General features: G+C 41.6%; 1 protein-coding gene across 1 annotated transcript in view; it reads left to right on the top strand.

Annotated features, from left to right (window-relative positions):
• Positions 1–17,000, top strand: part of slc25a46 (solute carrier family 25 member 46) — a 55,380-nt gene that overhangs the window by 18,937 nt on the left and 19,443 nt on the right. The window contains exons 4-5 of the mRNA XM_072281381.1: positions 5,908–5,985; positions 12,641–12,741. Coding sequence (XP_072137482.1) covers positions 5,908–5,985; positions 12,641–12,741 — 179 coding nt within the window. The remainder of the gene's footprint in view (positions 1–5,907; positions 5,986–12,640; positions 12,742–17,000) is intronic.

Consider the following 17,000-nt stretch of genomic DNA (forward strand, 5'->3'; position numbering starts at 1 on the left):
GAGTGGTTGGTGCGTGGAATGCACTGCCTGAGTCAGTGATGGAGGCAGATACACTAGTGAAGTTTAAGACACTACTAGACAGGTATATGGAGGAATCTAAGGTGGGGGCTTATATGGGAGGCAGGGTTTGAGGGTTGGCACAACATCATGGGCCGAAGGGCCAGTACTGTGCTGTACTATTCTATGTTCTATGTTCTAACCACTTGGCCACGTGCCACACAAGGTTACTCATAACCCTCTATTTTTTCTGTTCTCCATGTACCTGTCCAGGAGTCTCTTAAAAGACCCTATCATATCCACCTCCACCACTGTCGCCTGCAGCCCATTCCACGCACTCACTCTGTGTAAAAGAAAAACAATACTTACCCCTGACATCTACTCTGTACCTATTTCCAAGCACCTTAAAACTGTGCCCTCTCGTGCTAGCCATTTCAGCTCTAGGAAAAGGCCTCTGACTATCCACACAATCATTGCCTCTCATCATCTTATACACCTCTATCAGGTCACCTCTCATCTTCCGTTGCTCCAAGGAAAAAAGGCCGAGTTCACTCAACCTATTTTCATAAGGCATGCTCCCCAATCCAGGCAATATCCTTGTAAATCTCCTCTGCACCCTTTCTATGGTTTCACATCTTCATATAGTGAGGCGACCAGAACTGAGCACAGTACTCCAAGTGGGGTCTGACCAGGGTCCTATATAATGCAGCATTACCTCTCAAGCTCCTAAACTCAATCTCACGATTGATGATGGCCAAAGCACCGTATGCTTTCTTAACCACAGAGTCAACCTGCACAGCATCTTTGAGTACCCTATGGACTCGGACCCCAAGGTCCCTCTGATCCTCCACACTGCCAAGAGTCTTACCATTAATACCATATTCTGTCATCATATTTGACCTACCAAAATGAACCATCTCACACTTATCTGGGTTGAACGCCATCTGCCGCTTCTCAGCCCAGTTTTGCATCTTATCAATGTCTTGCTGTAACCTCTAACAGCCCTCCACACTGTCCACAACACCCCTAACCTTTGTGTCATCAGCAAATTTACTAACCCATCCCTGCACTTCTTCATCCAGGTCATTTATAAAAATCACAAAGAGTAAGGGTCCCAGAACAGATCCCTGAAGCACACCACTGGTGACCAACCTCCATGCAGAATATGACCCGACTACAACCACTCTTTGCCTCTGTGGGCAAGTCAGTTCTGGATCCACAAAGCAAGGTCCCCTTGGATCCCATGCCTCCTTACTTTGTCAATAAGCCTTGCATGGGGTACCTTGTCAAATGCCTTGCTGAAATCCATATACACTACATCTACTGCTCTTCCTTCATCAATGTGTTTAGTCACATCCTCAAGAAATTCAATCAGGCTCGTAAAGCACGACCTGCCTTTGACAAAGCCATGCTGACTATTCCTAATCATATTATGTCTCTCCATATGTTCATAAATCCTACCTCTCAGGATCTTTTCCATCAACTTACTGGCCATTTGTTTTAGTTTTGATGATTTAATCTGAGTTAAATGATTTAAAGTTAAATTTTATTTGGACATTTTTGCTTACCCCAAGTATTATAGAGTGAGTGAGGCCTTCTAGCTGTCTAGATACCCAAGCCTGGACACAACAATATGGAGATTAAACTGTTGCCCATGTGGGAAGCTCCCCCTCTCCACACATCTGATGAACCCAAATAAACAGCAGAGACCAATACAATTTGGTACTAGCAGCATCGCAGGAGTTGCCAGTCGGCATCGAACACAATGTAGGACTGCTTTCGGGACTCCAGCTTCGGATTTTTCCTTTTGGTATACTCATGAAACCTTCCCCATGAGTGGGTAGAGTGGGTATAGATGCAAGGCCAGCAGAGTTTTGAGATCAGAGTTTTCCTTCCAGATGAGCTGCCAACCATGGTTGACAAGCCCCATCTGCTCTAAGTGACTGATTTTAAGGTGCCAGTAACCCACCTTTGCCCCTTCTCCTGTCAGTTCCACCTTTTAGTAGCTAAGCCACACGTGATGACCAGGAGCTGAACTTGGTTGTCAGAGGCTATTTGAGGTGGATGCTACTGGGATCATTTAACAGGTATTGGGAGCTTGTCCCCCTTACCACCCACGGGTATAACTACCTTAAGTAACCAAGTATACAGAACATTTGTGATTTCTTAAATATTCAGTGGCCCAATCGCATTGACATCTTTGGTTACTGAACCTGAAGGGTGAGACTCACTGGCTGTCAGTGATTTTGAGTGATCAAGGTTTTAGACTCTGAGATAATACTTTGCAGTCTTCAGATGTGCTGTGGCCATACTAAGGGGATGGGCGGAGAGAACAGCATGCCACTGTCAAGTGAGCTGCAATTTTTTCTGAGCAACAGAAGAATAGTCCCACTGAAACCTCTTCCTATAGATGCTACATGCATCAAAGTTGCTGGTGAACGCTGCAGGCCAGGCAGCATCTCTAGGAAGAGGTACAGTCGACGTTTCAGGCCGAGACCCTTTGTCAGGACTAACTGAAGGAAGAGCTAGTAAGAGATTTGAAAGTGGGAGGGGGAGATCCAAAATGATAGGAGAGGACAGGAGGGGGAGGGATAGAGCCAAGAGCTGGACAGGTGATTGGCAAAAGAGATATGAGAGGATCATGGGACAGGAGGCCCAGGGAGAAGGAAAAGGGGGAGGAGGGGGAAAGAACCAGAGGATGGGCAAGGGGTATAGACAGAGGGAGAAAAAGGAGAGTGAGAGAAAGAATGTGTGTGTATATAAATAATGGATGGGGTACGAGGGGGAGGTGGAGCATTAGCGGAAGTTAGAGAAGTCAATGTTCATGCCATCAGGTTGGAGGCTATATAAGACGGAATATAAGGTGTTGTTCCTCCAACCTGAGTGTGGCTTCATCTTTACGGTAGAGGAGGCCCTGGATAGACATATCAGAATGGGAATGGGACGTAGAATTAAAATGTGTGGCCACTGGTCCGTGGGCCTCCTGTCCCATGATCCTCTCATATCCCTTTTGCCAATCACCTGTCCAGCTCTTGGCTCCATCCCTCCCCCTCCTGACTTCTCCTATCATTTTGGATCTCCCCCTCCCCCTCCCACTTTCAAATCTCTTACTAACTCTTCCTTCAGTTAGTCCTGACGAAGGGTCTCGGCCTGAAACGTCAACTGTACCTCTTCCTAGAGATGCTGTCTGGCCTGCTGCGTTCACTAGCATTTTTTGTGTGTGTCCCACTGAAAATGATGTCTTTCATGGATGTAAGCTGTTTCACATCTCTCTGTTCCACAAACAGGGACATGATGAAGACCAGAGAGTCTTTGTGCAATGTAAAGGAAGTATTAGCCAGGAATCTTGCTCAAAAAAATGTTGCTTAGTCTTTTATGGCCATTTTGAAGGATCCGATTAGACACCTAAGCTGAAATTGGGGTACTGAATTGTTGGTCTCAATTCATTTAATCAAGTGACTGAATAGAACTTGAACCCATACTCTCACTTAGAAGCAAGTGTTCTAAAATTGAGCTATGATTGACACCAAAGATTAATCATGTATTCATGTAGGACACAAGGATATTGATGAGCAAAATTGAAAAAGAGGTATTTATTTGAGGTGTTTCAGTATTTGAGGTACTTTGAAACCATCTGTAGGTATTGTTATCGTTTGGAGGGGTAGGTGAACAGGTCTCTCTAGTGGTCAGATGATAAGGGACACCAGTTGATACAGCTCTAGCAAAAACAAGAAATGTATTGGTTTAGTTCCCAACTGCCATTAAATGTTGCTGTATACTCATTCTTGGGGAATGAGAAATAGATGAAAATTTCCTGTAACTGTTGGCAGCCTATGGTTGAAAATAAAAAAAAAACTCCGGCTGTTTGATAGAACCATAGAACATTACAGCACAGAAACAGGCCTTTTGGCCCTTCTTGGCTGTGCCGAAGCATTTTTCTGCCTAGTCCCCCTGACTTGCATCTGGACCATAACCTTCCGTACACCTCTCATCCATGTACTTGTCCAAGTTTTTCTTAAATATTAAAAGTGAGCCCACATTTACCACTTCATCTGGCAGCTCATTCCACACTCCCACCACTCTCTGTGTGAAGAAGCCCCCCCCCCGTGTTCCCTTTAAACTTTTCCCCCTTCACCCTTAACCCATGACCTCTGGTTTTTTTCTCCTCTAGTCTCAGTGGAAAAAGCCTGCTTGCATTCACTCTATACCCATCATAATTTTATATACCTCTATCAAATCTCCCCTCATTCGTCTACGGTCCAGGGAATAAAGTCCTAACCTATTCAACCTTCCTCTGTAACTCAGTTTCTCAACTTCCGTCTGCATCCTTGTAAACCTTCTCTGCACTCTTTCAACCATATTAATATCCTTCCTGTAATTTGACCAAAACTGCACACAATACTCCAAATTCTGCCTTATACAACCTCACCATAACATTCCAACTCTTATACTCAATACTTTGATTTATAAGGGCCAATGTACCAAAAGCTCTCTTTATGACCCTATCTATCTGTGATGCCACTTTTAAGGAATTTTGTATCTGTATTCCCAGATCCCTCTGTTCAACTGCACTCCTCAGTGCCCTACCATTTACCTTGTATGTTCTACCTTGGTTTGTCCTTCCCAAGTGCAATACCTCACACTTGTCTGTATTAAACTCCATCTGCCGTTTTTCAGCCCATTTTTCCAGCTGATCCAAATCCCTCTGTAAGCTTTGAACACCTTCTTCACTGTCCACTACACCTCCAAGCTTTGTATCATCTGCAAATTTGCTGATCCAACTTACCACATTATGATCCAGATCATTGATATAGATGTCAAATAATAATGGACCCAGCACTGATCCCTGTGGTACACCACTAGTCACAGGCCTCCACTCAGAGAAGCAATCCTCCACTAACACTCTCTGGCTTCTTCCATTGAGCCAATGTCTAATCCAATTTACTACCTGTCCATGTATACCTAGCGACTGAATCTTCCTAACTAACCTCCCATGTGGGACCTTGTCAAAGGCCTTACTGAAGTCCACGTAGACAACATCCACTGCCTTCCCTTCATCCACTTTACTGGTAACCTCCTCGAAAAACTCTAATAGATTTGTTAAACATGACCTACCATGCACAAAGCTATGTTGACTCACCCTAATAAGTCCCTGTCTATCCAAATACTTGTAGATCCTATCTCTTAGTATTCCTTCCAATAATTTACCTACTACCGACGTCAAACTTACTGGCCTATAATTTCCCGGATTACTTTTAGAGCCTTTTTTAAACAACGGAACAACATGAGCTATCCTCCAATCCTCCGGCACCTCACCCATAGATACCGACATTTTAGATATATCTGCCAGGGCCCCTGCAATTTCAACGCTAGTCTCCTTCAAGGTCCTTGTCGCACACCACTAGTCACAGGCCTCCACTCAGAGAAGCAATTCTCCACTACCACTCTCTGGCTTCTTCCATGGAACCAATGTCTAATCCAATTTACTACCTCTCTGGCTTCTTCCATTTCAAAGATATGAAATAAAATGAAAACTCTAGATATTAATCAGGTCCAGCAGTATCTGTAGAGATTGAAGCAACTTAGCACCATCCTTGCTTGCCGTTGATAGCCATGGATGAATTATCATTCTCAATTGAGTCCTTATTTCTGAATAGAGAATGTTTTGAAGACTTTCTGGTCCGAGGAAAGTCGTTGACCTGATATATTAATTTTCTCCACACGTGCTACCTGGTCCACTGAATATTTCCAGAATATTTATAATATCTGAATAACCATTATGAATGTGAGCACATGAAATCTATACTGAGTGGCAAGAGATTTTTAAAACTGTTGCAATTGTACATAGTTATTATATTGTATTTGCTATGGATGAAAGTATTTTTTAACCTCTTCTACATTCTATTTTAGGTTAATTATCATGCAAAAAATTATCATCTTACTCCTTTCACCGTTGTTAATATTATGTACCATTTCAGCAAAACACAGGTAGGCTTTTACAATTGTACTCATTGGTAATACAATGTATTTCTCCATTCTATGCATGATGTAGCTTTGCGTTTTTACTTTTCTACTATACATTCGCAAACCATATGATCTGATACTGTAGCTTCTGCAGCAAAAGAAAGTCACTGGTGGAAGTTATCTGTTTGGTCCTGAACAATAGGTACACTGTAGGAAAGAATATAAATCAAGAAATAAAGGAGTCATGAAAGAAATGTGCTGAAATATTTTGTGGAAGACTTTAATCTTCGTATAGTTTAACATAATCAAATTGGCAAAGATAATTTTGAGGACTTTTAAGGTGTATTTTGGATATTCTCTGTGAAAATACCCCCTGGAACCAAACAAGGCACATTTTTTTTATATCTGGATGTGTAATTAGATGAGGTTAATTAATGATCTTGTAGTGAATAATTGTGGGAAGAGTGATTGTTAAGTATTAAATTATCAATTATTAACAACTTGAGCATGAATAAAATCGGAAACTGATGCCATAATTAAAAGTAGCTGCAAAGATGAAGATATATTTGGTTAAACTGGACTGAGAAAGCAAACTAAAAGATAGAGATAAGCTATAGCAGACATTTTTGAAATATTTCTTAATTCTCAACTAAGGTATATTCCATTGAGGAATAATGATTTTCTGAAGGACAGTCTATCCATAGCTAATAAGGGAGGCTTTTAAAAAAGACATGAAATAATGAGAGATCGAGTTTGAGACATTAATGGGAAATGAGGAAATTGGAGAGGTTTTCAACAACTATTTTGTATCTATCTTCTATACTCAAAGCATCTCAATTACAACGAAGTTCAAAACGACAAACAGGGAGAAAAGGTGCAATGGAAACAAATGACTGACTGGTATCCTGGATTTGATGGCCTTAAAATAAATAACTTGAATTGAATTGATGTTATCACTTACATCCTTCATATACATGAGGAGTAAAAACCTTTACGTCTCTGTCTAAATGTGTAATGTGCAATTTATAGTAATTTATAATAAATAGTATGTACAACAGGATAGTCAGTATAACATAGAAATACAGTTGTATCAGCGTGAGTTAAGCAGTCTGATGGCCTAGTAGAAGAAGCTGCCCTGGAGCCTTTTGGTCCTGGCTTTTACGCTGCAATACAATTTTCTGGATGGTAGCAGCTGGAACAGTTTGTGATTGGGGTGACTCGGGTCCCCAATGATCCTTCGGGCCCTTTTTACACACCTGTCTTTGTAAATGTCCTGAATAGTGGGAAGTTCACAACTACAGATGCGCTGGGTTGTCTGCATCACTGTGCAGAGTCCTGCGTTTGAGGGAAGTACAGTTCCCATACCATTCAGTGATTGTAGCCAGTCAGGATGCTCTCTATTGTGCCCCTATAGAAAGTTCTTAGGATTTGAGGACCCACATCAAACTTCTTCAACTGTATGAGGTGAAAGAGGCACTGTTGTGCCTTTTTCATCACACAGCCGGTAATATGCAGACGATTTGAGATCCTTGGTGATGTTTATGCGGAGGAACTTAAGGCCGTTCACCCTCTCAACCCCTGATCTATTGATGTCAATAGGGGCTAGCCTGCCTCTTTCTCTCCTGCAGTCTACAATTAGCTCCTTTGCTTTTGCGACATTGAGGGAGAGGTTGTTTTCATGTGCTAATGGGCATGTTTTTACAAAATTCTCTGTTCTGGAAATCAACAAATGAGTATAGATCAAAGTAAATTTATTATCGAAGTACACATACAGTACGTCACCCTATAATGATGAAAGACAGCACCAACTTGGACATTCAAACAGTGTGCAAAAGATAACAAACTGCAAATACAAGAAGAAAGAAATAATAATAAGCAAATAACATTGAGAACATAGCAACATAGAAAACCTACAGCAGAATACAGGCCCTTCGGCCCACAAAGCTGTGCTGAACATGTCCTTATCTTAGAAATTACCTAAGGTTACCCAGAGCTCTCTATTTTACTGAGTTCCATGTACCTGTCTAGGAGTCTCTTAAAAGACCCTATCGTATCCACCTCCACCACCGTTGCTGGCAGCCCATTCTACTCACCACTGTCTGTGTAAACAAAAAAACTTACCCATGACATCTCCTCTGTACCTACTTCGAAGCACCTTAAAATTGTGCTCTCTCGTGCTAGCCATTTCAGCCCTGGGAAAAGGCCTCTTACTATCCACACAATCAATGACTCTCATCATCTTATACACCTCTTATCAGGTCATCTCTCATCCTCTGTTGCTTCATGGAAAAAAGGCGAAGTTCACTCAACCTGTTTTCATAAGGCATACTCTCCAATCCAGGCAACATCTTTGTAAATCTCTGCTGCATCCTTTCTATTGTTTCCACATCCTTCCTGTAGTGAGGAGACCGGAACTGAGCACAGTACTCCAAGTGGGGTCTGACGAGGGTCCTATATAGCTGCAGCATTACCTCTTGACTCCTAAACCCAATCCCACGATTGATGAAGGCCAATGTACCATATGCCTTCTTAACCACAGAGTCAACCTGCGCAGCAGCTTTGAGTGTCCTTTGGACTCGGACCCCAAGATGCCTCTGATCCTCCACACTGCCATGCGTCTTACCATTAATAGTATATTCTGTCATCATATTTGACCTACCAAAATGAACCACCTCACATTTATCTGGGGGTTGAACTTCACCTGCCACTTCTTAGCCTAGTTTTGCATCCTATCAGTGTCCCGCTCTAACCTCTGACAGCTCTCCACACTGTCCACAACACCCCCAACCTTTGTGTCATCAGCAAATTTACTAACCCATCCCTCCACTTCCTCACCCAGGTCATTTGTAAAAATCACGAAGAGCAGGGGTCCCAGAACAGATCCCTGAGGCAGACCACTGGTGACTGACCTCCATGCAGAATATGACACGTCTACAACCACTCTTTGCCTCTGTGGGCAAGCCAGTTCTGGATCCGCAAAGCAAGGTCCCCTTGGATCCCATGCCTCCTTACTTTGTCAATAAGCCTTGCATGGGGTACCTTGTCAAATGCCGTGCTGAAATCCATATACACTACATCTACTGCTCTACCTTCATCAATGTGTTTAGTCACATCCTCAAGAAATTCAATCAGTCTCGTAAAGCACGACCTGCCTTTGACAAAGCCATGCTGACTATTCCTAATCATGCCTCTCCAAATGTTCATAAATCCTGCCTCTCAGGATCTTCTCCATCAACTTACCAACCACTGAAGTAAGACTGTCTGGTCTATAATTTCATGGGCTATCTCTACTCCCTTTCTTGAATAAGGGGTACAACATCCGCAACCCTCCAATCCTCCGGAACCTCTGCCATCCCCATTGATGATGCAAAGGTCATCACCAGAGGGTCAGCAATCTCCTCCCTTGCCTCCCACAGTAGCCTGGGGTACATCTCATCCTGTCCCAGTGACTTATCCAACTTTATGCTTTCCAAAAGCTCCAGCACATCCTCTTTCTTAATATCTACATGCTCAAGCTTTTCAGTCCAATGTAAGTCAAGATCCTTTTCCGTAGTGAATACTGAAGCACTCATTAAGCACCTGTGCTATCTCCTCCAATTCCATACACACTTTTCACTGTCACATTTGGTTGGTCCTATTCTGTTACGTCTTATCATCTTGCTCTTCACATATTTGTAGAATGCCTTGGGGCTTTCATTAATCCTGTTCCCCAAGGCCTTGTCATGGCCCCTTCTGGCTCTCCTAATTTCTTTCTTAAGCTCCTTCCTGCTAGCCTTATAATCTTCTAGATCTCTATCATTACCTAGTTTTTTGAACCTTTCATAAGCTCTTCTTTTCTTCTTAACTGGATTTACACGGCTTTTGTACATCACGGTTCCTGTACGCTGCCATCCTTTCCCTGTCTCATTGGAACGTACCTATGCAGAACTCCACCCATATACCCCTGAACATTTGCCACGTTTCTGCCGTACATTTCCCTGAGAACATCTGTTCCCAATTTATGCTTCCAAGTTCCTGCCTGATAGCCTCAAATTTCCCCGTACTCCAATTAAATGCTTTCCTAACATCTGTTCCTATCTCTCTCCAGTGCTGGTAAAGGAGGTAGAATTGTGATCACATAGATTTGTAATTGAGAACGTGAAATGTAATTACTTTCAAGAAAGGAGACAGAGAGCAGGAAACAAAAGTCCAGTTTTCCTTTTAAACCATTGGGCAAATACCGGAATTCATTACTTAGGAATTTATAGAGGGCAGTTGAGCAGAATCAACATACATTTTTGTAAGGTAAACCATATTTGATTAATCTATTAGGGCTCTTTAAAGATGTAATGAGCACAGTTATAAAGTTGAATGTAGTGATATTTTGATTTCCAAAAGGCATTTAATATTTTATGAGCATATGGCATTAGAAGTATATCATCGTCATCGTTAAGAGCCATGTTGTATGACGTGGGTCATCATGGTCTATTTGACCATGATTGTTCTTGGGAAATTTTTCTACAAAAGTAGTTTGCCAGTGTCACCTTCTGGGCAGTGTCTCTACAAGAAAGGTCACCCAGCCATTATCAATACTTTTCAGAAATTCTCTGCCTGGAGTCGATGGTTGCGTACAAGTACTTGTGCTATGCACCAGCTGCTCCTATGGCTTCACATGACCTGCAAGTATTTTCCAGTCTAGTCCTTCATTTTCTGCTGTTAGTGCAGTTGAATTTGCTGGAATTATGTATTTTACATCACATTTTTACTTCATAAACTCAAAAAAAAACTGATCAGAGCCCTGTATGCAGTGCTCCTTTTAAACTCATAGGGGCCTTGAAAACCTTTAAAACTTAGACACAAGATTCTGCAATTGTTGGAAATCTTGAAAGTACAGAAAATGCTGGAGGAACTCAGCAGGTCAAGCAGCATGTATAAAGAGGGATAAGCAATCAATGTTTTGGGCCAAGATCCTTCATTAGGACTGGAAAGGAAGAGGCAGAAGCTGGAGTAAAATGGTGGGGTGAGAGGGAGGAGCACAAACTGTCAGATGACAGGTGAATCCAGGTAAGGAAGGGGAAGGTAGATGGGTGAGGCACGTGGGATGAACGGGAATGATTAAGGTGGAAGATGCAAAAGGCTGAAGAAGGAATCTGCTAGGAGAGGACTGTAGACCATGGAATAAAGGGAAAGGAGTATGGAACTAGAGGGAAGTGATGTGTAGGTCCTGATGCGGCCCCCTTTACAGTGGTGAGACCTGATGCAGATTAGGAGACTACTTCATCAAGCACCTTCGCTCTGTCCATTGCAACAGCTAGGATCTCCTGGTGGCCACCATTTCAGTTCCACTTCCCATTCCCACACTGATACATCTGTCCGCAGCTTCCTTTCTTTCCACAATGAGGCCAGATGCAGGTTGGAGGGGCAACATCTCATATTCTGTCTTGGTAGTCTCCAACCTGATGGCATCAGCATCTATTTCTCTAACTTCAGGTAACCACTCCCCTCTGTTTTCTCTCTTTTCACCTGCCCCCCCCGCACTTTGTTTTCCCTCATTCCTGTGGCTCGCTCACCCCTGTTCCGTTACCCTACCCTCATGATATGTCCATCATTTCTCAGTGGTTACCCACCTCCGTCCCTTTATTCCATGTTCTTCTAACCGCTCCGATCAGATTCCTCCTTGTTCAGCCCTTTGCCTCTACCAAGCATCACCTCCTAGTTGTCCCATGATTCCTTTTCGTCTACCGTTTTCCACCCTTCTACTTTCCCCATCTCACGTGGACTCACTTATTATCTGCCAGCTTGTGCTTCTGCTCCCAGCTTTTTATTCTGGCTTCTGCTTCCCTTCCTTTCCAGTACTGATGAAGGGTCTCGGCCCAAAATGTCAACTCTTCATGTCCCTCCAGAGATGCTGCCTGACCTGCTGTTCCTCTAGAATTTTGTGCGTGTTTCTTCTTTAAAGCTTACTCAGTTCACTAGAAAATTAATTACACTGCTGTGTGATGTGTAAAGTGTAAGGACAATGGCGGGAATAATATTCAATACTAGTGAATACTGGTCAGGCCTGATGGAGGCAGTTTATTGGAGTTTTTGTGTAATATATTAGCATGAATAAAAGATTGATTGGGAATCAGAAAACAAGTTAGAATTAGTTTTACTTTATTTTATTTAGTGATACAGTGTGCAGGAGGACCTCCCAGCCCTTTGAGGCACACAGTCCCTGCAACCCCACAATCCCAATTAACTCTAACCTGACGGCACAATTTACAATGACCAAATACCCTATCTGGTACGTCTTTGGACTTGTGGGAGGAACGTGGAGCACCTGGGGAAAACCATGCATTCCATGGGGAGGACATAAGAGACTCATTACAGAATGGTGCCGGAGTTGAACTCTGAACTCCAGAATTCCTCGGGCTGTAATAGTGTTACACTAATTGCTGTGCTACCGTGGTATCTGTGACTCGATGGTTGCCGTGATCAGAACCAGGACCAAAACTATTTACAAATCTAGATAAATGATTTAGAGAAAGGGCCAAAATAGGCTAGATTTTGTTTTATTGGGTAGATGAGGAATAAACAGGAAAATAGATCCTTGGCCAAGATCAGATCAGTATAGTCTTTCATTAAAGACACAGTAAATTTTATAACATTTGTGAAAATTACATATATGATTATTGCATTCTATATTTTATATTTGCAGGGTATAAAAGGATTATGGAAAGGGATGGGAAGTACATTTATTGTTCAAGGAATAGCTCTGGGTACTGAAGGAATCATCAGTGAATTCACACCTCTTCCTAGGTAAGTGAGAATTCTTTAAAATCTGCTTCAATTTGTATCGAAAGTTAATAACTAAGCCAGTTCTTTTCCTTGAGCATAATAAACTTTATGAATAAAACCGTAAGAGAAACCATGTTGCTGAGGATTTCGGGGGTGTTGGGGATTCAATTCATTTTCGTATTTGGAGAAATGGTTAAAAATTGCTTGAGTTAATTTTGCAATAATCAAACTCAGGTTTAATATCACTGGCATATATCGTGAAATTTGTTGTTTTGCAGCAGCGGTACATTACAATATATAATAATTAAAACTAAATTGAAAGAATTATTTTAAAAAATAGATAAGCATTGCAAAAAGGGGAATATATTCAGGTAATGTTGGATTCATATGTTTTTGATCCAAGGTTCAGAAAAGAGGCACAAAACTTGTTGTTTCACGATAATTTTATTAAGAATTGATAGAATAAAGAAAACGGACAAAAGAGCGATAGAGATCTACAAGTTGAAGAAAGAGAGGAAAAGATTAAAGATGGCACCTAGCCTAGAACAGCAATTTTGTACCACAGAGAAAAGGAAAATTCCATTCAAATCTAGAGATAAGAATTAACCAAGTAAAAAGCACTTATTGTATTCTGCAGTGCCAGATTAACCAATGAGAAAGCACTTACTCAAGTAATGTAGAACAAAGAAATCTCCAGAGCTTTCCAGAATTACATTTTCTATAGCCCCTAGAGACATATTAAACTGCAATTTCACAATTAATTATTTGCTTGTATTTTAAGTAGTTCTTATATGGATATAACAAAAAAAAGTAACACAGTTTAATCTAAGAATTAGATCCAACAGTTGTGTACATGGACTCATTGTCCATTCAAAAATCTGATGGTGGAGGGGAAGAAGCTGTTCCTGAAACATTGAGTGTGTATCTTCAGGTTCCTGTACTACCTCCTTGATGGTACCAATGAGAAGAGGGCATATCCTGGGTGATGGAGAGCTTTTTTGATGGTTGCCACCTTTTTGAGGCATTGCCTTTTGAAGATGTCCTGACACTGGGAAGGCTAGTGCCCATGATGGAGCTGGCTGAATTCGCAATTTTCTGCAGCCTTTTCTGCTCCATTATAAAGAAATGTGAGCCATTTAAATGATCTTTGGCAATAGAATCTAACCACCTACCTCTAATGTTCAGGCCCCACCGTCAATGCACTTGGCATCAGTTCTGACCAGGAATTCAGCTGTACTATCCAGAATAAATACCATGGTTATTAGACTGGGTTAGAGGCCTAACCCAATCTAGACCAAAGCTGCCTGCTTGATGGGTGCCCCATCCACCATTTTAAATATTCATTCCTTCCACAACATGCAATGGCTGCAGGACATTAGAAGATGCAATTAATTATACAGGCTTCAGTAGCACAATCACAGCCCCCCCCCCGCCCCCACCACCTCACAGACTTACACTTTTACTACTAAAAGGGTTGAGGGTAAGAGGCATACCAACATAACCGTATATAACCATATAACAATTACAGCACGGAAACAGGCTATCTCAGCCCTTCTAGTCTGTGCCAAGCTCTTACTCTCACCTAGTCCCACCGACCTGCACTCAGTCCATAACCCTCCATTCCCTTCCTGTCCATATAGCTGTCCAATTTAACTTTAAAAAACAACATCGAACTTACCTCAACCACTTCTGCTGGAAGCTCGTTCCACACAGCTACCACTCTCTGAGTAAAGAAGTTCCCCCTCATGTTACCCCTAAACTTTTGCCCTTTAACTCTCAACTCATGTCCCCTTATTTGAATCTCCCCCACTCTCAATGGAAAAAACCTATCCATGTCAACTCTATCTATCCTCTTCATAATTTTAAATACCTCTATCAAGTCCCCCCTCAACCTTTTACATTCCAAAGAATAAAGGCCCAACTTGTTCAACCTTTCTCTGTAACTTAGGTGATGAAACCCAGGTAACATTTTAGTAAATCTTCTCTGTACTCTCTCTATTTTGTTGACATCTTTCCTATAATTCTGTGACCAAAACTGTACACAGTACTCTAAATTTGGCCTCACCAATGCCTTGTACAATTTCAACATAACATCCCAACTCCTATACTCAGTGGTCTGATTTATAAAGGCCAGCATACCAAAAGCTTTCTTCACCACCCTATCCACATGAGAGTCCACCTTCAGGGAACTATGCACCATTATTCCTAGATCACTCTGTTCTACTGCATTCTTCAATGCCCTAGCATTTACCATGTATCTCCTATTTTGATTAGTCATACCAAAATGTAGCACCTCACATTTATCAGCATTAAACTCCATCTGCCATCTTTCAGCCCACTCTTCTAACTGGCCTAAATCTCTCTGCAAGATTTGAAAACTTACTTCATTATCCACAGCACCACCTATCTTAGTATTATTTGCATACTTACTCATCCAATTTACCACCCTATCATCCAGATCATTAATGTATATGACAAATAACATTGGACCCAGTACAGATCCCTGAGGCACACCACTAGTCACCGGCCTCCAACCTGACAAACAGCTATCTACCACCACTCTCTGGCGTCTCCTATCCAGCCACTGCTGAATCCATGTTACTACTTCAATATTAATACCTAACGATTGAACATTCCTAATCACTCTTCCGTGTGGGACCTTGTCAAAGGCCTTACTGAAGTCCATGAAGACAGAATCCACCGCTTTACCCTCGTCAACTTTCCTAGTAACCTCTTCAAAAAATTCAATAAGATTTGTCAAACATGACCTTCCACGCACAAATCCATGTTGACTGTTCCTAATCGGATCCTGTCTATCCAGATAATTATATATATCATCTCTAAGAATACTTTCCATCAATTTACCCACCACTGACGTCAAACTCAAAGGCCGATAATTGCTAGGTTTACTCTTAGAACCCTTTTTAAATAATGGAACAACATGAGCAATACGCCAATCCTCCAGCACCATCCTCGTTTCTAATGACATTTGAAATATTTCTGTCAGAGCCCCTGCTATTTCCACGCTAACTTCCCTCAAGGTCCTAGGGAATATCCTGTCAGGACCTGGAGACTTATCCACTTTTATATTCCTTAAAAGCTCCAGTGCTTCCTCTTCTTTAATCATCATAGTTTCCATAACTTCCCTACCTGTTTCCCTTATCTTACACAATTCAATATCCTTCTCCTTAGTGAATACCAAAGAAAAGAAATTGTTCAGAATTTTCCCCATCTCTTTTGGCTCCACACATAGCTGTCCACTCTGATTCTCTAATGGACCAATTTAATCCCTCACTATCCTTTTGCTATTAATATAATGGTAGAAACACTTGGGATTTATTTTCACCTTACTTGCCAAAGTAACCTCATATCTTCTTTTAACTTTTCTAATTTCTTTCTTAAGATTCCTTTAACATTCTTTATATTCCTCGAGCACCTCATTTACTCCATGCTGCTTATATTTATTGTAGATATCTCTCTTTTTCTGAACCAAGTTTCCAATATCCCTTGAAAACCATGGCTCTCTCAAACTTTTAACCTTTCCTTTCAACCTAACAGGAACATAAAGATTCTGTACTTTCAAAATTTCACCTTTAAATGACCTCCGTTTCTCTATTACATTCTTCCCATAAAACAAATTGTCCCTTCTAAATCCTTTTGCATCTACTCAAAGTTAGCCCTTCTCCAATCAAGAATCTCAACCCTGGGTCCAGATCTATCCTTCTCCATAATTATATTGAAACTAATAGTATTGTGATCACTGGACCCGAAGTGCTCCCCAACACAAACCTCTGTCACCTGACCTATCTCATTCCCTAACAGGAGATCCAACACTGCCCCTTCTCTAGTTGGTACCTCTATGTATTGCTGCAAAAAACTATCCTGCACACATTTTACAAACTCCAAACCATCCAGCCCTTTTACAGTATGGGCTTTCCAGTCTATGTGTGGAAAGTTAAAATCTCCCACAATCACAACCTTGTGCTTACTACAAATATTTGCTATCTCCTTACAAATTTGCTCCTCCAATTCTTGCTCCCCATTTGGTGGTCTATAATACACCCCCATAAGAGTTACTACACCTTTCCCATTCCTCAATTCCACCCAAATATCCTCCCCAGACGAGCCCTCTAATCTATCCTGCCAGCGCACCGCTGTAATATTTTCTCTGATAAGCAATGCAACACCTCCCCCTCTTGTCCCTTGGATTCTATCACACCTGAAGCAATTAAATCCAGGAATATTTAGTTGCCAATCACACCCCTCCTGTAACCATGTTT

This window comes from Mobula birostris, chromosome 17 (genome assembly GCF_030028105.1).
Source record: "Mobula birostris isolate sMobBir1 chromosome 17, sMobBir1.hap1, whole genome shotgun sequence".
Classification (NCBI taxonomy): Eukaryota; Metazoa; Chordata; class Chondrichthyes; order Myliobatiformes; family Myliobatidae; genus Mobula; species Mobula birostris.